The sequence below is a fragment of the Sebastes umbrosus genome, chromosome 15 (assembly GCF_015220745.1).
Source record: "Sebastes umbrosus isolate fSebUmb1 chromosome 15, fSebUmb1.pri, whole genome shotgun sequence".
Taxonomy (NCBI): Eukaryota; Metazoa; Chordata; class Actinopteri; order Perciformes; family Sebastidae; genus Sebastes; species Sebastes umbrosus.
Genome location: NC_051283.1, coordinates 9818396 through 9842031, shown reverse-complemented (window position 1 = coordinate 9842031; position 23636 = coordinate 9818396). Strand labels below are relative to the sequence as shown.

General features: G+C 40.1%; 1 protein-coding gene across 4 annotated transcripts in view; it reads left to right on the top strand.

The window, feature by feature from the left end:
* The window catches only part of adcy2b (adenylate cyclase 2b (brain)), a 66787-nt gene that overhangs the window by 24310 nt on the left and 18841 nt on the right, over positions 1 to 23636 (top strand). For all 4 annotated transcript variants that reach the window (XR_005210453.1, XM_037796030.1, XM_037796031.1 and 1 more), the window contains exons 5-15: positions 3896 to 4044; positions 6078 to 6189; positions 8685 to 8812; positions 10615 to 10773; positions 14403 to 14535; positions 20569 to 20745; positions 20823 to 20863; positions 20976 to 21056; positions 22398 to 22467; positions 22762 to 22859; positions 23550 to 23634. Coding sequence is in view for 3 of the 4 variants with exons in the window: in XM_037796030.1 (XP_037651958.1) it covers positions 3896 to 4044; positions 6078 to 6189; positions 8685 to 8812; positions 10615 to 10773; positions 14403 to 14535; positions 20569 to 20745; positions 20823 to 20863; positions 20976 to 21056; positions 22398 to 22467; positions 22762 to 22859; positions 23550 to 23634 (1233 nt within the window). In the remaining variant the exon portion in view is untranslated. The remainder of the gene's footprint in view (positions 1 to 3895; positions 4045 to 6077; positions 6190 to 8684; positions 8813 to 10614; positions 10774 to 14402; positions 14536 to 20568; positions 20746 to 20822; positions 20864 to 20975; positions 21057 to 22397; positions 22468 to 22761; positions 22860 to 23549; positions 23635 to 23636) is intronic.

The following is a 23636-nucleotide window of genomic DNA, read 5'->3' as shown; positions in this document are numbered from 1 at the left end:
TCTGTTAACAAACATATCTTGTGTGGTTGATAATAATAATTGTTATAATAATGAAGGTTTTCTATATGTAACACTTATCATCAGCTCATTATGTGCTTTATAGAATAGTATAGTATAGTATAGAATGCAATGCCAGATACACGCAAATTTCCAGATAGATTTACAAACAAATCTAAATAAATCCCTACGTGGTTTGAAAACTACAAGTGGCCCACAGATCGGATCTAACAGGAAGTCACTTTTTCTGTGACTTCCTGTACATTTTTTGAAGGCTGCTCTAAACAGCTAGAAACTGTCCGACTTGACCGCAGCTTTTTGTCACCGCCCCCTGCTGCAGCCGCCTGATCTCGTCTACTTTCCAGGCGAGGCGCATGTCATCTCGAACGAGCCTATTGCCACAGCAAACAGTTCAATGACCCTTCTACTCCTATTGTATTTCTATGCTGTAGACTCTCCTTGTTTAATCCTATCTGTGTCTCAGAGCCACACATACTGGATAAGAAGCCACATTAATTTCAAACTTGTTCGGTTTTATTGCCAAAATATTTCACTTCTGAGTTTTGTCAGGGATGAGGAGTTGGTAAGTCGGTCATGTCTAAAGAGACATTATGCACTGACATTTGCTTGACATTAGCGTCTTCTCCCTGACATTAGCCGTTCTCTCCGACACATAAGATTAAACATTAATAAGTGATGATTCACTCAATAGGGACTAGGTATGATTACTTTTTTGAGATATTTCCTTACTAATGGAAATACATAATTTATCATTAATATTTTAAATGTATATATTTGTAGAAATATTACAAAATACCCCATTACGTGCAAATATACTTGTTATATGTCATTTATCCTACAGGTGTGCAGAACAAACTCATGAAAATATATTTGTTTATTTTATTTTTCATTTGAATTCAGTTGTAAATAATTTATTACCACAGTTGCACACTTTATGAATATTTTCCTTTCACTCTTCATGTTGGGTATGTTCATATATTTATGTGTGTGTGTGTACGTATTTGAGAGTGTGTGAGGATGCACTCAAATGCCAGTGCAAAACGAAACAATGCCGAATCTCATTCAATAGCTGAATACAGATAGCTGTAGTTCATTAATCAAACACCTGATTAATAAAGCTGCATCTCCTCAGGCTATTATAGCACCTCTGCATGCTCACAGCAGAGTGTTCATATTGCTTCGGTGCTGAGTAAGTAAATAAGTGCGGGTGGCGTGGATTTCTATTTTTAGTGCACAACCCCCCCCCTCCAACCACTCTCTCTACTTAATTTGCTGCTGTGTTTTAGGAAATGAGCCTGTGGTGTGTGAACAATGTAATGACCCTCTCTGCTGTGAGCCGCATTTATGAGTCACACCCCCTCAGGCAGCTATTCGCTCTTTCTAATATGCACACACACACACACACACACACACACACACACCCAAACACTCACGCGCGCTCAAAATCACCCTCAAACAGCCCTCCATTCCATGTGGATGGTGCGGAAATTAAAGCAAAAACCCACAACTCACAAGGTTACACAACAGCTGTATTTTCTTATTCCCAGAGAAGTGACCATATTATACAACGACTAGGGCTGAATCTCGCGATTCGAGATCACGATACTTCACATTCGCATTCAATATTTATTGCGATTTTTTAAGAATTGAGATTCTACAAGTATTGCAATTCGATATTACGTTTTATTGCGATTACGTTTTATTTTTGTTCACTTTTGTAACACTAGACCATGGGAAAAAAGTTGAATCATACACTTCTAGGGACTTTTACTTTGGAGAATATCTAAATTAATACATTAAAAATGTTTGATTTTCAGCTTGTATGTAGTCAGAGATGTCCTGAAGTCAAATATATCAGTCATTGTCAGGCATTATATATTAATTGTTTTTTCCAGCAACCCAAAAATCAAAGAATAAAGACATTTCCCTCACAAATTAGTGGTATTTTCTTTTTAACTTATAAGAGACATGTAATGTTTTATACTTCTGGTGAATATAATCCAATCAATCTTATTAACATATATGTATTTTGTATATACAGTTCCCTTTGTTTACGACTTATTTTGAAAACCGGACGTATCGCTACGACCGGCCGGCTGCGGTTTGTTTTGAGTGACGGATACAGAACGGACATGATGTCACGTTACTCAGACTACAACAATAAAAGCGGTAACTTCCTTCTACCTCCGCATGGACTCAAATGAAGCAAATATATAGCTTCTGGCATTAAAAAATGTATTTCAATATAATTCAAAAAAGGAAACGCCATACATAGGTGAATCGATTGAGGTAAGAAATTAACAAATAAAAAAAAAAAGAAAGAAAGAAAGAAAGAAACTGTTCACCCCTGTAACTCGTTGTATTGAAACTGATAAGCCAACAATATCAGAGACCAATTGTTTATTTATATTATAATAAATACAGTTATTTATGAAAATAAAAATCTTATTTTTTGTCTTAAAACCATTGTCTATCTGACAAGTATGTTTCCTTTATGTTTCACCTATAGGATCACAGGCAGTCTACACATTAACAGAACTTGCTCCATTTCTTTCCTCTGCCATGCTGCATACGGCAGTATTTGAAAATGAAGAAAATGTCCCTCTGCCTCAATTACTCTTCTGTACTTGACTCTAGCTTCCTGTGCTCACTGCTGAAAAATTAGCCCCAATGAACCATAATTAAGGGACTGTATAAATCTATTTAGGAGATTAAATATTAGCTGTGGACGACAGCGGCTATATTTATCTGCATCTGCGGTATTAGAGAACAGAAGCAGAAGAGAATAGAAAAGCTCTGTTATGTTCAGCTCTATTGTGTCGCGGTCTCTCTTATTCTATAGTGATCTGTTGTATTTTCAAAGTTCAAGGTTAATTTATTGTCATTCTACAACACAGGTTTGCAGCTGTAGTCCCTTTGTGTGTGTGTGTCATCACAAACCGACGCTTTGTCAGACCCCTTGGCGTCACTGTATGGTTGCAGTAAACATGTGGTTAACGTTTTGAATTCATACAAAAGCACTTGCTTAGGTTAGGCAACAAAACCACTAGAGTTGTTGTAAAAAAAACGACATGGTTGGGTTTAAAATTACTACGTTTATACAATGAAAATGACACTGAACATTGTGAACACGGGACACGAACACCTCCCCTCCCGCCCGCCTGCTCTGTGTGTCTCTTTAGTTCTTTAAACTACGTAACCACACTCCCGGCGCACTTTCTCGGAGGGTTTAACTACAATGTAAACCGATCTGCGACAAATGAGAAAGTGCGCCGGGAGTGACTGTGGTGACGTATTTCAAAGAGCAAAAGACACACAGGGCGGATGGGAGGGGACGTGGAAGGGTCCAACAAAAACAGGGCTTTCATCCAGGAGACCGCCGTTCATGTCCTGTGCATTACGTTTCACTTTCACGTTACAATCAGCATAGTAGTTTTAAGCCCAACCAACCAACCAACCAACCAAACCCAAACCTAACTGTCGTGGTGTTAATGCCGAAAATAAAGTGACGCCAAGGGGCGTGAGTGGTCAAACAACCCTCTTTTGCCTTCTGACGGAAGCGAAAAAACGCTTTCGAAGTCGGTGTGTAAACATAATTAACACCATATGAGGTCGTATTTATTTTTAAACGTGCAACAATAATGGACGAAAAAGACAGACCTGGAGTGCTTTCGAAATCAAAAGCAAAAATGTAGCTGAATATTTCCAGCCACATTAACTCAGAAAGCCAAGCATCCTGCGGGTGTATCAAGGTCGTAGTATTATTCTATCACTGTTGCTATATTATTATGATAACGTGTAAATCCAAATATTCATATTTTGTTCTCAGCATCAGCATTACATCCTAGTTGCTTGACTCCCCTTTCTCTGTCCCCAGGAGCGTTTACTGTTATCCTTGCTGCCGGCTCACATAGCCAGAGTGATGAAAGCCGAGATCATCCAGAGGCTGCAGGGACCCAACTTCGGTCGAACTGAGAGCACCAACAACTTCCACAACCTCTACGTGCAGCGGCACACCAATGTCAGGTAAGGCTCCTTCTCCTTCATCTGTGCTTCCACATAATAAAGGTTATTATTTTCTGCTCTCATCTCAGCGCCTGATTGCATCCTATACCATCTCGTCCTCCCTCTCCTCACTGCTCAACCCTTGTCTTCTTTTGTCCTCCACCTCTCTACCTGCTCTCACATTTGGATTGCTCCTATGCTCTGTGCTCCTCTATCAGCTCGCTTTATTTCCTTCCTCTCGTCTCCTCTTCTTTCCTTTCTCGCCGCAATTCTCTACATCCAATCTTCTTATTCCTTTTCATTGCTATGGCCAAATTCAATTCAGAGTCAGTCCACCTCCATTGTACTCTAGGGTCATCCTCCTCTACAGTATATTTTGTAGGTTCATAGAGACAAAACCAGGCTAGCCATAAGAGCCTCTCCATAGCATGTCATGCTGGAGCTTCACGGAAGAAACAATATCAGCGTGTCCCTCAGATGTGTGTGTGTGGGTGAGTGTGTGCTCATGTTGATCTGCCTATTATCCATCCAATAACAACAGATCCGCACATGGTCTAGCTCATATGGAAGAGGGCAATCTCTCCAGAACAAAGAAACCGACACCCAAGGACATGTGGCAGTGTGATTCTGCTGGGATCCTCCTACACTGTAAGACAGTTAGAGGAGAGACAAACACCAGCCACTGCCTCCACCATCCGGTCCACAGCTCTAACAATTGCTTGTGTGTTTTTATGCTTATTGAAAGATCATTCCTTCTCTTTGGGAAACAGTCAGACTTGTCACATTTCCAGGATGCTGGAGACATAATGTACGAAGGGCTGTTTATATAGGTCTGTTTACAAAATGACATTTTTTTTATACATTTGGCTAAAACATTGCCACATTGTTCATTATTCAGGAATGTATTTTTTTTGCAGTTTGTTAGATTTCTTTTTTGTGCATTTTAATGTTTTGTTTTTTTATGTACATTTTAAATATGAGTAGGTAAGGAAGTACACAATAGTAACATGATGGAAAGAAAACAGTTTAGGTGCGTGATCCAAAGATCCATAAGTTAGCTGCCACCCGGATCTTGTTGTAGGTGCTCAAGATCGATCTTGATCTCGAGACCGGTCCCAAGACCACTTTTTGAAGGTCTCTGTCTCATCTCGGAATCGACCGCATTTTTTACTCGGTCTTGTCTCTGACAAAGAGGATTCTGGATTTTATCACTAAACTGCCTGTTCATTGTCTTATCTATTTGTTAACATCATTACTGTGATAGCTCATAGAAAGCAAAGGCAAGATCCCACACATAAAATTCATCTCTGCAATGCTGTATTGATTATTTTATCAAGATCTTTCTCATGGTACACTTATACATACACACATATACAGTATATGGCGATAAAAGAGGTGAATGAAGAGGAATCCTCATTTGTTTTCTGTGGGTGTTTTATGGGAATACGGATCTTTCAGATCAATTTGAGGAGTGCTTCTGGTTTGCGTGTTCCACATGTGTGTCATGCAGTGTGGGAATCACACTGGTCTTGGTCTTGAATCGGTCTCAACCCCTCAAAGTCTTTGGCTTATCTCGGTCTTGATACACTCTGGTCTTGGTCATGACTTGGTCTCGGTTTAGGTGGTCTTGACTACAACACTGCTCTGGATGTAGAAGCACAATAACGTGTATTGCATTATTTATTTTTATTGTATTGTAAACCTGAGCAGAAACGAATGCATGTCTTCATTCAGACTTGTTGGATTTGTAGTTTGTCATTAGTCTACAGAAAGACTTCTTCTGTAGTAAAATGTTTCATCTGTTGCCACCATGGTAAAAGAGCACAAGAACAGCACCGCTGACAAGTTAATCCAAAGCAAGTGCAGCAAATACTTAAGTGCTCCATATCCATGTTGCTCTATTAATAATAATGGCCCCCAAATATAAAAAAAAACGTTATGCCTCTCCTCATAAAGTACAATGAAAAACTGAGTATGCAATAAATTGTGTTATTTGATGGTTAAGTAATGCAATATTAATTGTTTTATTTGTTGTTTCTTCTTGATTTGTGCAGCATTCTGTATGCCGACATTGTGGGCTTCACCAGGCTGGCCAGTGACTGCTCCCCAGGTGAACTTGTGCATATGCTGAATGAACTTTTTGGCAAATTTGACCAGATTGCAAAGGTAACTCAAGACACGCCCATCTTCATTTATTTACAGTATATATATATATCACATTTCATACACAAGGACACTGTGTGTGCTACAGATGAAAACAATCACAGCAGAAATGGATGAAACCGTGGATGAAACCTGTAAATGATAAGTAGCAGCGTAAACCATGAAAAACAGGCATCATAAATCCCTTAATTTCCAGAGTCTCCATGACTCAACCCGATAAAAATCAGCCTTCATTATCTGAAACTACAGTGTGGCATTTTTAATTAAAGAATTCATTTGGATTTAATGGATAAATTAAGGATGTTTAAGACATAAAATAATGTGTTTGGTTCACAAATAGTGCTTCCAGCTAATGTTATCTGAAGTCTACAACAGTTGACCTAATTTGAAAAGTGTGCACAAATTGATTAATTAGAAAACAACCAAGAAGAGAGAGCAGGATCTTGTGCTGTCAATCAGATGAAGAGCAGCCTTGAAATGAATGTTTTCTCTGTCCTGCGGCCGGTGTCGGCCTCCACACCGTACCTTCCCAGAGCGCTGTGCTGTGTTAACAGCTGCAGGTTGCAGCAGTGTGGGCTGGTCAGTCTCGTGGGTACTCTGTTATTCGGTTCTGAACAGTTGAGTCAGGCTATCTTCAGCTTTGTGTCCAGCAGCTCTGTCCTCCTGCCTGACGAAGCTGCCGTTATATAAACCCGATCCAACGATGAGCTGTTACACATCCCACATGTGGAATGAGAGCTAATGTGTTATGTGTGTGGGTAGATGATTTTGGGCTTGATGGATGTGACTGTGTGTCATGTGTGTGTATGTGTGAGGGTTGTGTGTGGAGGTGAGACGGAGCACGAGAAAAGTCATTTTATAAATTAAATAGTAAACCGTTAGTTAAAGGTTAACTTCTGTTTCAACCCGGACCCTATTTTCCCATGTTTTTGTTTTCTGACATTGGTCCAGTATTGAGGGAGAACGCTGTAACCACCAGCAGTCGCAAAACAAGCTGTGAGGCCAAGTGAGCAGCGTCAATGTAATGTTACATTCACTAAAAGTGCTTGTTTTTGCCACTGACAGGCTCAGATTGTTATCATCAGTGTCTGACTACATTATTGAAAGGACCCTACAGAGAAATAAAATGCTTTCTTTACCTTTCACTTGATCCGGTCTGTTTGTTTTTGTGTTTAACCAAATCTCGCTCAAGGAGAAGTTTTGTTGTGAAATCTGGAGATCCGTATACTCTGGCTCAAATAAACACGGGCGGCCATAGAATTCAAAGACCTCATCCACATTGTCAAAATCATCTAAATATTCAACCATGACATTGAAAATCTTTTAGATAACACTCATGTGGTACACACACTACACGAGAATCAAGCCGATTTGGGGCCCGATTCCCCCCTCCCGACAATCGTCAGCAAAGCCCAGATTTTTTGATGGTTCTAAAGATTATCTTTCCAGATGTTCCTGTTGTGTGAGGTATGTTAAGAGTGTTTTTTACATCCACTGATCAGCTTGGAAGTCCATCCTGGCCGCACCGATTTCAATTCGTAAATTTTAAACATGTTCAAAACTTACAATCGGATAGCCTGTTGTGTGTGGGGAATCCCCCGAGGACAGCCGATGACGCAGTCACGTGGGAAAAAACGATAGCCAATTGAGAACCAAGCGGACTGAAGAAGGAAGGACAACCACCGCCGTCGTGGCGGCCGCGACTAATGCATGAGATAATGTAAAACACGAAGCATAAAGTAGTAAGATAGACCTCAGAAATGGAGGACCAACGTGTTGATTTGTGGCAACAACACAAGTCTGTATTTAACGTGTCTCAATGATTTCATTTTTTCTTTTTTTTCGTGAATTTTCAGTGCATACTAGTGCAAAAACAATCGCTGTAGTCTGCCATGTTTGTCTACACTAAAGTCACGTTTTGATCGCGAGAGATTTTGCGAGATTTCCGGGTTGTTTTTTTTAGTCGGGACTCTTGTTGTTCATGAACGGAATCTGTTAGTGTGTGGTGTTTTGTCTGTTTTGGACAGATCGGTGCTCTCCACACACTATCTGAACAAAACTGTTATATTTATCATGACATGTCGTTATGTGTGGGGTCGCTCACATTTTCAAAATCTGTTAAGATTTGAAAAATCTTTTAACCTTAAGCTACGTTTTCTGTACTCCAACACAACAATGTCAGACACTTAATAACAATAACAATCAGAGCCTGTCAAGGCAAAAGCAAGCACTTTTAGTGGACGTAAATGACGGTGCCAGCTTGCCCCAATAGCACCATATTGCAGCCCGTGAGCAGCTGCCATCTGCAGCGATCTCCCTCAATGCTGGACCAATTTCAGAAATTGCCGTCCCTATTAGTCAGTTAGACACAAAAAAAAGAGAAAATAGCTTGAAAAATACCGCAGTTTCCCTTTAAGATATTGATAATTATAGACAGATTATGGAGTTTGATGATAAATGTACACTTTTGTCCCCCTCTTTACCACTCTCTCTTTCAGGAAAACGAGTGTATGCGAATCAAGATCCTGGGAGATTGTTACTACTGTGTGTCTGGTCTGCCCGAGTCGCTGCCTCACCACGCCAGGAACTGCGTGAAGATGGGCTTGGATATGTGTGAGGCCATCAAGTAAAATACCAGATCTCTCTCTCTCTCTCTCTCTCTCTGGCTAATTTCTCTCTCACACACACACACACACACGCATTAACGGAAACACAAACACAAACAAACACGCCTGTCAAACAGATTGAGCAGAAGGAATGCCAGACTTGATTTCAGCTCTGTTTGAACTCCAGAGTAAACACAATGTGAATTCAATATGATAAGCCTCCCGACTGAACAAATAAAAAATTTCAAACAAATGAAAAAAATTATACTGTTTGAGCGCCCGCCTTCTGCTCTCTGTCTCTGTGTCTTTCACTCATGCATGAACTCACACACACTAGTTTTATGGAACGATATATTTTGCTTTTCTTGCATTGACCTTTAAATCACAATCAGATTAAAGATGCCATTCGGTGTCGTCCACCTCTGACATGATGAAGCAGAGTATTTCAGTGCTGTTGTGGAGGATTTTCGAACCAGACTAAAATTAAATTCTGGAGGAAACACTGACTCATGTCACAAAATACAATACTAGTTACTGGCAGCTTTGGTAATGGCGGTCCCTAACTGGCTCAAATGTTCAACATTTTGGTGAATGTGCTTGTTTAGCCAAGAAACAGTTTCAGCAAGTAAAATTGTCTTACATCCAGGGCTGTACCGAATGTACATTCAAAGCTTTTATTGAGATTTAAGAATGAAGCTTTGAATGTCTGTCGTCATATTTTATGACGTCATCATCCTAAAAATATATAAAAATCCTGGAATAAAATCCACAGTTTGAAAAAAGTGATTAACTTGATTAAATAAATTAGTCTTTGTCTATTGAATACATTTTCTTTAATGAATATAACTCATCAGTTTCGTCAACATAAATACATGTAGGCCAAGGTGCGGGCTATAGACTGTATATAAGAAGTGGACGTAGTCACCATGACGTCACCCATTGGTTTGTAGACTGCCGTTTTGAAGTTCAAAAATTCAATTTTTTCACTCTGTTATTTTTTTACACACATTACACGCCTGAAATACACACATGCACAAACAGGACCTATATACATGCATTAATGGAGAGATGCTGACAGGCTGCTTGGGGGTTTGATGCCTTGCCCAAGAGGCAAACTGGCATCTCTCCAGCTACCAGTTCACACTCAGTACTTGGTCAATGTGGGGACTTGAACCCAAGCCAAACCAAGTCCCTATGGCCTGAGCTACTGCGGCCTGTGGTAGCGACCTGTCACTCACAAGGTAGCCAAACCCTAACGCATACCCTGCTTTATGGTCTATTTGACCCTAAATGGGACCATAATTTACTAAATGAACATCATGCTGTATTGAAGAAGACTTGAAACTAGCGATTGAGACTGCCATCACTGGAATCTAATTCTACAAATAGTATAACACTATTAATATTAGTGTTGCCTGATCTTCATCTGCAACTGTGCAGAAATACCAGGTTTGAACACAAAGAATAGACATGTAAAAGAAATAATAATAATAAACTATGCAGCATTCGAATGTTGATTTAGAATTTAAATGTCAATAAAGCTTTAAAACTATTTGGTACAGCTCTGCTTACATCTCTGTTTGTGTACAGATTAAATAAATGAGATACAATGTATTCTTTGTAATGGGATCCTCTTGAGAATTAGATGCTACATCTCAGTGGGTTTTTCACATTCCCCAACCCTGCAGCTCTGTACTCAACTTTGCGATTGATATTGATATTGATCTTCTCATCTCACTCTCAGAAAGAAAGTAAATAAAGCACATTTTCCTAATTAGTGAATTACTCCTTTTAAAGATTAATTCTGCTCTGTACTCCACAGGAAGGTCCGAGATGCCACCGGAGTCGATATCAACATGCGTGTTGGTGTTCATTCTGGGAATGTGCTGTGTGGTGTGATTGGCCTCCGCAAGTGGCAATATGATGTGTGGTCACATGACGTAACGCTAGCCAATCACATGGAGGCAGGAGGCGTGCCAGGGTAAGATATAACCAATACTTCAAATAACGTTTCACTTGATCTCATTGCTTTTGCAGCGCTGATTTGCAAATCCTTGTAATTGTTGTGCAGTTGGCAAACTAGGTTGCCAGTATAAGTTTGTAAAGCAGACAGGGAGCTCTGCTTTGGGATTTCACTAACACTTCCTGCTCTCTCAGTGATTGATGTTGAGTTGCACTTAGCAGTGAATTCCCATCTGCTCCGCTTGCAGCTCCATGAGGCCTAAAGTAGAAGTGAGTGAGTCCCAGAGGCCAGCAGCACCATAGTATCATTATCTTGAGTTTCAGTGGAGAGTTAGTGTCTCAAGGAGGCTTTTCACTCCTAAAAGAATGAGGTATATTGCTTTTTTGCTCTCAGATTTTTCAATAATCAACATGAAATGAGCACTTTAAATGGGCCAGTACTCACCGGTACTGAGTACCGGCACTTCTGATTTTTGTCAACTTCTTATTGCGTACTGCCACCTCCTGTTTTTACACATCGTCTGGAAAGACCTAACTGCGTTTACAAGTACTAAGTGGAAATAAATACTTCAGTTGAACAAAAAGGGACCTTATTTTCTACGTCTCTGTTCTATGTTAGTCAGCTCATTGTTTTCTGTCATTGTTGATATTTGTCTGGTTATATAAATGTGTCCATGTCCACTCTTGAATGTTGTTTTTTTTTGTCACTGTTGGTGTTTGTTTATTGGTCTATATGTCATTAAGGTGGCCAGCGTATTCGCCCCCACTTTTTTTTGTTTATTATTATTATTATTATTATTATTATTATTATTATTATTATTATTAGTTTATTTTTTTCCAAGTAATATGACTTGACTAAGATTGTGATTATTATTCATATTATCACTTTCCTTTTCCTTCATTGGCTATTAATTTGAAAAAGAATAAAAACAAAGTAAATTGAATCCTGCACGAAGCCAGTGCAGACCGCAGCATAGATTAAAATGATATTTCTGAATGCTGCTGCTGTAAGTGTGCCGTTAGTAGCTAGCTGAAGTGCAAATAACTCTGAGGCTGTCGGCACCAACCAGCACCGAGCCTCCCCCGTCAGCTGCCAACTACTGTGGCGGCAGTGACACTCCGCACCATGGGCACAGTGCACCTGATTGCTGCACTACTGTGTGCATATCCTTCAACTATAAGTCAGTTTTCATCTGCTTTTATCGAAATTTGAATGTCAGAAAAGTATAACAACAAAGCACTGAAGGCCTGCATGTTTTCAGGTCTGAGCCAATGCAACAATGTAAATAAGTTAAATACTATTTTCGTACTTTTTCTTTTCTTTCCTCTTTGTTCTGTCATGCTATGTATGTACAGTATGTATGTATGTATGTATGTATGTATATACCATTATTGCAAGAGGGATATGTTGATTTACCAGAAGATAAAAGAAGAAATTTAAATAATATGTTTTCAGTTATACTCAATTTATGTTGATTTGACACACTGTATCCTACTTCAAATCACATTTGATGTGACTGCATCATTGGAGCTAAATAAATCCGTACATTACGGACTTGCCTTTGGTATCCAATTTAAACTGTAGGCCAACAGATATCATATTTTCAGTTGGTTTAATTGTCGCATACAGTATATGCAATATTATATTTGATTTATAAGTTGATTTGTATAAATAGCGACATAAAAAAGTGTTTTTATTAATCAAATACATTTATGAACAAACTTTGGAAATGTCGTACGTAATGAACTGCATACAAAAATACATTTGAAGTTTTGAAGCATTCTTACGTATGCATATAAATATATCCAAGACACGTGCAGTGTTCATGTCATAAAGCTGCTGAATTAGGTAGTGGCACTTGTTTTGGTCCAATATAGGCACTGCATGAAATAAAATAGGTCAACCTAAAGAAAATGTTCATATCAGTGTTCTAAAATCAACATTGGCTGAAACCCCAGTAAACCACCCCCTTAAATCCAAATATGAAGATACACCTGAGGGAACAACATATTGACATGTTCCAGCAGCATCAAGAACAAACACAATCAACTCTCAGCCGAAAATATTTATATATACCACCAAGTCTACAGTATCAATCATGTCTTCCTTGACTCTTTGCTATCTTGCATCAGGAAATGCATGTTTACAGACTGACCTGAATCCCGTGATATATGTCTGTTCTAATTCTACCCTGTTATAAAAATTGTAGTCAATTACAGCCACCTCATTTGACCAATCAGCGCTACATTTGTTATGTGGGCATCAGCTCTGCCATCCTAGCACTGTAACAAGCATGGGGGGAAATTGGCTGGTGGTTATGTGTCTGCTACACAGAAAATAAGCTCTCCAATACCACCACGTTGTCTCACTGGGCTGCTAATGGTTTTGTCTCCTCTCATGCCTGCTGAAAGGTATCGAAAAAATATGCCCGCTGGAAAGAACATATGAAAACACATCTCCATCCCTCTCTGTTTTGCAAAGGTAGCAAACAAGGCAGAAAAAAGGGGAGAATTGCAGGTTGTTGGTGTTATAAAGCTGGGAAGTAAATAACATGTTTGAGAGAGCTGATGATGGCACAATGACGCACGCTCTTATAGCGATAGTTCAGGTGTTTTGAAGTGGGGTTGTATGAGGTACTTATTCATAGTCGGTGTATTTACCTACAGGAGATGACGGTTGGCACACCCCCAGTTTGGAGAAGCAGACAGGAGTACCAGCACGGGAGCAAAGCAATGTACTGCTGTCTACAGGGGCCACATCCACCTAAAAGAAAGGCCCATCTGAAAAATCAATATCAGTTTAAGTGTACACTACAGTTAGAATATTTTCCCGAAAGGCCTTTCCACACCGGCAGCGTTTTTTTGTGCAATTATTTTGCACATCAATATATTTCTCCGAATTGTTGTTTTTGTTATGCATACTTAAACACAGAACAGGAATATTACACAGCGAAAAAGCAAAGTAATGTGTTTTCGAAACATCGATTTTTTGCAGGGCATCAACCAATCACATTGTGCGGAACGGGTTGAGTTGCAGCTATATTTATAAGAACAACAGGGAGGCTCCGTAGTCCAAACCAAGACTGCAAACTTTATTACTCCTTTCAACCTTGACAAAGGCAGCGCATACCAGTTCCACTCCTTCTGTTGTTACCTTTCACAATAAAAGCCCCTAGACAAATAATATTCACAGACGAGTATTTTGCATTTTCGTGTTGTTTATTCGTCATGGCCCTTGTGTGTAAAGGCCTTTATCTATACTGTTTTTGTCAATGGAGTGTATATAAGTTTCACTTATAGTTCAGTTCCCCGTTGGAAAAGAGAAGGAAAGGGCTGTCTGACGGCAAGATAAAGTGGTGAAAATATTCTAAATATAGTGTACACTTAAATAGATTTTTAGGTGAGTCTTTCTTTTAAGTGGCTAAAATATGTTTTGCTGCCGACCCCGTCCACAGCAGTACAGTATATTGCTTTGCTCCCGTGCTGGTACTCCGTTCTGCTTCTCCAAACTGGGAGGGCGTGCTAACCGTCATCTACTGTAGGTAATACACTGAATAAGTGCCTCATACAACCCCACTTCAAAACACCTAAACTATCCCTTCAACCTCTCATCATCTGTCCTCTTATCCCCTCCTGTCTCATCTCCAGAAGGGTCCACATCTCTTCGGAGACGTTGGAGCATTTGAAGGGTTCCTATAAGGTGGAGCCTGGAGACGGACCGAGCCGAGACTCCTACCTGAAAGAACATGGAGTGGTCACCTACCTGGTCATCAACCCCAAGGTCAGATACCATCACCTACATGGTCCTATACACTCACATAAAATCAGAAAGCACAGTTAAAGGGGTTACTCTAACAAAAGACGTCATAATCACACGTAATAAATCGAAGAACGCTTGCAGCGATTGGCTGCGAGCAGAATAGTCATCTTTTTCTAAATCTGGGCATAAAACGGATCGATTGCAGGTATCATTTGACTGGAGAGTTTTCGATACTACTTGGTACTGGGGTTGTTTCCGTCGATACCTTAAAGGTAGCGAGTACCGATACCCCGCCCTAGTATCCTCCCCGTGATTTGGATCCGCTCCAAAATGTAATGGGTTCGGCATTGGCCCATAAATAGGGCCTGTAGTTATTCCATAATCTTGCTGACAAAGAGACAAACAAACCAAACCGAAAATATAACCTCCTTGGCGGAGGTAATAAAACTGTTTAAAACCCCAGTGGATTAGCTGAAAATGTGTGGTCACAAAGCTGAAAGCAAGAATATTTTTCACAGGGCAGCAAATATATTATCTTCACTCTACATTATCCTGTACTGTATATGTCATCATTTATAGAGACGGAGCGCAATTAAGTCCCACCCACACCAGAGGGGGGAAACAATTCATCGCTCTCATTTACTTGTATTGCGTGAAGGTGTCTCCTTGTCAATTCTGTTGGCTAGCAAATAACAGAAAAAAAAACTAAAGCTGCTGTGTGATGGGATGCTGCACAACCAACAGGGTAAAGAACCCAGAACTAAGTTTTTATAAGCTGCCAAGCTGAAAAACTGAGCCTTTAAGAAGACAAAAGTGAGGCATCAGCTGCAAGAATGGGAAAACTGTGGATCCTGGCACTCAGTATGCCGACATGTGCAGCAAATATTTATTCAGTTTCAGGCTAACTATATTTGTTTAAGTTAAGTTAAGGCATTTTGAAAGTATGCAACTTGTGTTATAGTGAAATTTGGATGAATCAGAAAGCTATACTGTATTATGTTTGCAAGTGCCTCAGATAGCTACAGGAGCTTGATTACAGCTAACTTCATCATCAAACATCAACATTTTCGTCATCGACTGCACCCCCGGTGGACAGAGGGTGCTTTAATAATCCTTTGACATGCTGAAATCTGATGTTTTTAGCTATCTACAGGCATTTTTGTTAGTGTTTCAGCCTTTGGTTGCATATTGTGGGCACCGATTGTTTTCCCCTCTGCCTCTATGATCCAGTTCGAACATTCACATACCATAGTTGTCAGTTTGCAGCAGCAGTAATTACTTATAGTTTGTGTGTTTTGAGTCATGACTTGTGTTTTCACGTCATTTATAGTAGATATAATGAGCTAGAATCCCAAAAATTCGAGGGTCTATTTTCAGCACCACGGACAACAACGCTGCTTTACAAACGTTGTCGATGTGTAGGCCAGGTTTACACAAAAAAAAAAAAATCCCACGCCACCTTCTCATCCTGCCAAGAAGAGCTCAGTAAGCAGCAAAACAATATGTCAAGTATAAGAAAATAATGATTGTGTGCAGTGAACCAATGACAGTATGTTATCAAATGAACAACATCTCTCCAGGTGTTCAGTCAGTCGCTCTGCTGAGAGAAGATAATGTTGGAAGCGAAGTCCCTTTTTCACAGTTTGAGGCATCGTGCAGCTCCTCCTGTCAAACCAGGACACGGCGGGCTGGTTAAGGTCATTTAAGAGATCTGCCTCCTCTGTGAACTCTAAGAATATCTCTATATAGAATATGTTGTTGGCATCCGGTCTGTGCTCAATGTTGTTTTGGCTTGGCAAACGAAACAGTCCTCTGCCTTTCTAATCCCTCCATAACTTGGCGAAGATGCACCCACCCCCTTAAATATCTGCACTAAGGCATTCAGTTCTTCTCCTCCAGGCACACTGTGTTCACTGTCTGCTTGCTTCATAGACCTCAGGGTTCTGAGTGGCATCTCTTTTTACTGAAGAATGAAGGCCTTTATGCTTTCTAGTGCATCTTTTGAAAAATGCCACCAGTGACACAAGAAGTCACGGTGTCTTTTTCAGCATCGATTCCTCCAAATCCGGTCCTTTGGCTCCTTTTTTTGTCTTCTCCTTTCCATCTTCTGATTCCTCTTCAAAGAGCTTGACTGAGGATAGCTTTCCCTTTAAGTCATCACATCACTTTAAAGGGGCGTGTACGAAGGAGCGAATTTATCTTTTTCATCTCAAGAGCTGCCACTTCTATGCAGGGAATCTCAGACTTTGATATATTGCCGTCAAATTTTTTTTTACTTTGACTCGGCACTGATCTACTGTGCACACAAATCCCTTCCCCTCCAGTTTATATGGAATGACTTTATAAACATCACGATTTTTGTGGACTTTATTTATCATATCCTGTATGTTCTCTTCAGCCCAGATGTAAAGCAAACATCGGACTTCGGGTCAGACCTCTCATGTTAACCTGTTGTTTACCTGTGTCCATCTCAACAAGCTTTGAAACGATCCGAGGCCACCTCTCACAAGCAGTTTCGGTCCAGTTGTTTTGGTCCGCACCAGAGTACGATTACTGCGTTAAGAACTGCCCAAACGAACCGCACCAGAGTTTGATTAAAACGGACTAAATATATAATACAGCTCAGTAGCAGAATATTCCAGTTTCTGTGTTATTTTAGCATGCAGGAGTATCAGATGTTCATTGAACTGAAACAAGACGTTCACCTATTGTTGCTAATCTATCTATCTATCCATCTATCTATCTATCTGTGTAACATCTTCAGTCCAACAAGCATGGACATATGTTGACACATTTATCAGTGGGCAACATCCACTAGCTGTGGTTCCGTTTTGAAGAAGAGGTTATTTTGGCAGTCATACAAGCTGCATGTTATCAGCTGGCCTTGTTAATAGCACTCTCTGTTCTCTGCAGTATATTAATGCATTTCATGACAGATTGGCACTCCTGTTTTTCAACTTCGTTCTGGAATCCAGAGTAGCAGCACTTGAGTAGAGAGACCTAATTTATTCTGACTCCCTGCAGCCCAACAGTAATTAAGTAAACCAGCAGTTTTAGGCCTAACCTACCTTCATACAACATCATTTCATGACCTTATAGGAGGTCTCTTGAAAATATGACAAGATGCTATACTCTGTATCCTCTGTTTACTGGAGATATCTTTTCAATATCCTGATATCACATATTGGAAAAAGGCTCGGGGTGCTCTGTGACATTTTCAAGAAGCCCTGAGTGGATCAAGGCCAAATATGGAGTATGGATCACAGGATGTGTCATCTCCACTGTCACTGTCATTGATTGTCACTGTCAGACCTCTTCAGTGCACCCGCAGGAAATGAAAACCACCATTATGGACAGAGTCTTTTTTCAATTGTTATAGGCTTATGTGCCATGTTTTGGTCAGTCACAATACCTGTCTCTACCAGAGGACTGGAACAAGGAACATCATCTGACTAATCCTCCTGGATTTTAGCCGCTCCATTTTGGCATAAACGTTCCCTTTCACTGCTGTCTGGCTTTCTGCAGGGAAATGTTTCTGTCTGCAGTAAAGTGGTGTGGTGTTTGTCAGAGAGAAGCACTCAGCATACATGCCAAAATAAAAGGAGCGCTGCATCATTCTCTAAAATTGTTTTAAGTACAAACACGTCAATTGACAACTGCTCCCAAAGTACCTAGTCCCTTTAGCACGGACTGCTGCTGAAATATTTATTTATTTTTCTACACGTAAAAAGATCAGCTTGGTCAAATGAGGCTTGTGCATGTGATGTTTTGTAGTAAGTTATGAATTACCAGCTTAATGTGTTTTGAATGTTAACTTACGTGGTCTCATTTTCTCTCCATGTATTATTATCTTTTTGTCCCAGAAAAATATCTATTAAATTTTACTCCAAAATATAATTTTAAAAATGTTAGCAACTAGTGTTTTTAATTGATGTGACGTTGACTTTTTGGAAAACTCCACTTTTTGGGAGAGAGTACATTGCAGGACATTTTAGATAAGTTTAAACTCTAACTGTATGATATTGACGTTGTGCATTGCTCACTTTCATTCAGTTTAATGCTCCTCATTTCACTTACATCAATCACAATTGGCCGTGTTTGCATGGCATCGATTAACAAAACATGTTTAAAAGCACTCAGGAAATGATCTAATAGGGACATATCATGAATATCTTACTTCTCCAGCGCTTATGCACAGGGCTGCAGCTATCAATTATTTTAGTAATTGAGTATTCTGACGATTTTTCCATCCATTAATCGAGTAATCGGATAATAAATACTTTTGCTTTATTAAGGAGGAGTTGTAAATATACAAAAGAGGAAAAAAGATGACTCTCGTAAAATTGACGACCAGTTGGTATTACAATAATATTATCTGTCAAAGCTAAACCTATTTAATGCATTTAAGTGCCATATTACATTCTAGGTTTTAAATACACTAATATAACATATGGATAACATTTTCTGAAATGCAAACAAATGAATTAAAAAAATAATGATTTCAAATTACTTTAAAGAGGTACGCATCTTATGGGCTACTCCTGTAAAGGTTCTATAACTTTAACTCATTAATTCAAATTCAATGAATTCAATTCAATTCAAATTCTAAATTTATATTAATTAATTAATATTCAGGGATTATGCTCCCTGTGTGCTCTCGTTGCACATCTGTCCTCCGTGGCTGGGGGATTAAACAAAGCCTTGATGCAAATTCTTTGCATCAATGACCTTTAGTAATCCAATTATTGGAGTTACTCAAGGACTCATTTCAACCTTACTTGTGCTCATACATTTGTGTATCTGGAGTTCCTACCAACCCTCAAACTGAAATAAGACAACTCAGTCAGTTTTTTGTAAGCTGCCTCGATCAGAAAACATGTGATTCAACAAGCCATTCAGATTTGGCTCCCCTTCATATGTCACATGCAGACTCATTAGAATATATTGCCCACAGATGAGAACTACCTTTGTAAAGGTGCACCATATTTTTGTCACAATCCAATCAGAGCAGACTGGGCTTTTTCAGGAGGGGGGTTTTAAAGAGACAGGCGCTAAAACGGAGCGTTTCAGACAGAGGGTGAATACAGGTATATTCAGACAGACAATATGAGAAATATGTCCCCTTTAAAACTGTCTAAAATTGATCGCTGTCTCAAATTGTTCAGGTATCAACATAGATTACGCAAAGTTATGCAACTTTTGAACAAAAAATAGCGAAAATAAATTGGAATTCAAAAGTAATAAAACACACCCTTGCTCAATTCAATATACTCAGGGCTTTTGCTCCTTGGTCTGGTGCATAGACTGTGTTTTAAGAAGTGGACGTAGTCACCGTGATGTCACCCATTGTTTTGAAGACTGACGTTATGAAGCCTCGAGTCATCGCCATCTCGCCATCTTGGTATCTGGCTTTTGCCATGTCATTTTTTTGCACACCCCAATGCTGAATAAGACATTTTCAGGCGACCTAAAAGTTATAATTAACTTTCATGAACTGAAAACACACTGTGAAAGGGTTAAAGTTGTTAGACGAAAACACGGACAACTCCCAGACCAGACAACGCCGTGGTAGCGACCTTTCAATCACAAGGTAGCCCCGTCCTAAAGCATACCCTGCTTTATGGTCTATTAGACTCTAAATGGGACCATCATTTACTAAATGAACATCATGCTGTATTGAAGAAGACTTGAAACTAGCAATTGAGACCATAAACTCATGTTTACAATGTTTACTGAGGTAATAAATCAAGTGAGTAGGGTCATTTTCTCATAGACTTCTATACAATCAGACTTCTTTTTGCAGCCAGAGGAGTCGCCCCCTGCTGGCTATTAGATAGAATGCAAGTTTAAGGCACTTCTGCACTGGCTTCATTTCGCAGACCCCAGAGTTGCCCACTGGTCTGGTGGCTTATGATAGCTAATAAACTAGATTTTCGCTACCTGTGCCACCATATCACATACTTGTCAATCGTGACCACTGTTTCAGCAAATGTTACACAGCCTGACTCTGTTTGGTCATTCAACTCCTTCTCTATTCCTGTTGTTTTTTCCCAGACTGAGAGGCACAGCCCTCTGTTGGGTGTGCGCTCTCGCCCCTCTCTGGACGGTGGGAAGATGAGGGCGTCTGTCAGAATGACCCGATACCTGGAGTCCTGGGGCGCCGCCAAACCCTTCGCCAACCTCCACCATCGAGACAGCATGACCACAGACAATGGCAAGATCAACACAACTGTAAGTGCAATGCAGTTCCCTCTGTCCGCCAACAGATATCAGTCATTAATAGATCAATGGTCTGATTCCTGTTTCAGGACGTTCCAATGGGGCAGTACCACTTCCAGAGACGAGAGAGGTGAGTTAGGAGCAATACCGCATTTATTATCATGACACGTCACTCTGTCTTTAAAACATTTCATCACATATACGGGAGGAACTTTTATTCTGTCTCCATGTTTCGATCCCAGGTCCAAATCTCAAAGGAGGAGGTTTGAGGAGGAACTCAATGAGCGAATGATTCGCACCATCGACGGCATCAACTCGCAGAAGTAAGCATCACGTCTGCTGTACATCCTATTACTGCATCGCTCTTTACGATCAGAGGTCATGCACAGTCACTTAAAATAAAGGTCCTCACAGCACTAAGTAGTAGAAGCATCAAGTCAGCATGTACACAGAAGAAGCCTCTTCAGGAGTTCTCTGACTGTGGTACTGTAGTTATTATTTATATATATATATATATATATATATATATATATATTTGTTTTATCTTGTTTTATAGATATGACAATGCAGTTTTATCACTGCTATCATCTACTTAACAACAAAATGAGTCTGTAAATGACTTCCTGTGTTGTCTTTGCTATTTCATAGTGCATTTTACACAAGAAATAGCAACAATTCTGAGATCTTTTCCAAGTGCACAGTAGCCGTGTTTCCATTCACATATTTTATATTTCGATAAAACCTCCTCAAATCCACAAAAAACGTTTTTACTCTTGCTTGAGGTGGTTTTTGCCTTTGTCGAAAAAGAGTTGATGCACTAAATGGATTATGGAAACGTCTTTGCCAAATGAATTCTGACGTAGCGAACATTTGACTCACATGAGTGATCAGCTGTTGCTGCTGTCGGCGTCAATTTAAACAAATTCCTGAAGACCTCTCTCCATTTTTCTATCGTGATTTATGGACGTCTCTTTCCCAATGTAAGTCTATGGGAAAAAGTATTTTTAGGCCCAATGGCATCACGTGACAAACACGGAAGTTGTAGTACCGCGATTTGGCCACAACGAAAATTTGCTTCACTGCCCCGCGCTATTCCTGGGGGCTTGGTTAGATGCCCAAGGCGACTTCTTTTGTTTCCGGTTCGCAACCTCTACTTCTTCTACTCTCTTTACTGGCGAATTACAGCCATGCGTAGCCTATAGCGCCAATTTCTGACCAAACAACGCTGTAGCCGAATTTATTCGCTCCAAACCAGTTGATGGAAATGCGCCTAATTCACATTTCTATTTTTGCAACATTTCAAAAGTTCGCATAAATTCGCTTAACAATTTAATGGAAACACAGCTACTGTTTTCAATGTAGTTTACCCCCAAAAGAACTACAATGGGCATATCACCATGTATTTTTTTATCCATTCAACAAGAAAAAGCTCTCAGGCTTTATTCACTGAAAAAGAGGTGTTGTCTTTGCACATTTCGTAAAATCGTAGCAATTTTAAAATTGTAATAAGTTTAAGTAATCAAAACCAATTCAATCCAATACATACCTTAGTATTTGGCTCATTAAAGCACCATGACGAGTTACAGAATAGTTTTCAGATACCACAAACCAGAGCCTGGTCCCTCTATACTGTCTGAAACCATCTGTTTCACTCATGTCTCCAGACAGTGGCTGAAGTCTGAGGACATCCAGAGGATCTCATTGTTCTTTCACAACAAAGCTCTGGAGAAAGAGGTAAGCGAATGCATACAAAACACCTGCCAGCATTGTTCACTGGAGAAACAAATCAATGGAATTGTCAGTGAAACAGAAGTCATTAAGGAGGCTGTACAACCATATAGGACACCGATTTTCCCCTACATAGTCTAGGCTCCTCAAATTCCTGTATTCTTCTCATCATTTATAGATTTTTGCTTCATTCCACATAGAAGTCTGGTTTATTTTTATATTGTGCATAGTAATGTTAATTTTGCCTAAACATGTTTTCACTGCTGCAATGTTTTCCAATTTTTTGCCTTCTCTCAACAGTACAGATCCACAACGTTACCAGCCTTCAAGTACTACGTCACCTGCGCCTGCCTCATATTCTGCTGTATATTCATAGTGCAGGTCCTCGTCTTGCCCAAGTAAGTCTGCACCCCTTCACAGGATTTGCATTGCACGGTCCCCGTCGCATCAGCAAACTCCAGCTGTGGCAGCGGGTCGATGCGAAAAAGCCATTTGACGCCAGCTGTCTCATCAACAGGACCCCGCTGAAATGAAAGGAGGCAGGGGAGCAAGAGGCAGAATGCTAAAAAAGCAGATCGAGATGAAAGGGCACCATGTCTGGTAGTGATTATAGATCAGGTGAATCAAAGGGTGTCGTCTCTTTAACGGCGCGGAGAGAAATTCACGGTCATGCTAATTTACTGCCTCTGGGAGCCAAAGGTGTAATTCAGCATCTGAGAGGCCATTGATTGTCCAATTCACCTCTCCCTCACTCTCTTTATCTTGGCTCCGTGTGTCGCAGCATCGCTCCGCACATTTAGACGTGACATCATCTGTTTTATGGCAGGGATCCTTAAATCAGCCGTACTGTGTTCCTGCATAGAAGATGTGATACATGAGCGTAACTGCATTGCGAAGCACATACAGTACTCTACTGTACCATCCACAGTTCTGCTTACTCAGTGTAAATGGATCGCAGGTCTGAGGTAGAATACATTAGAGACTTCAATACATTTATTGCCCTGGATGGTACTGCAGAGGGCCGAGAGGTGCCAAGAGGGTTTGAAGTAATGTGTGTGTGTGTGTGTGTGTGTGTCTGTGTGTTGCAGAACTGCTGTGCTGGGGATCTCCTTTGGCCTGGCATTCCTGCTGTTGGCGTTGATCCTGGTCCTTTGCTTCGCTGGTCACATTCTGGT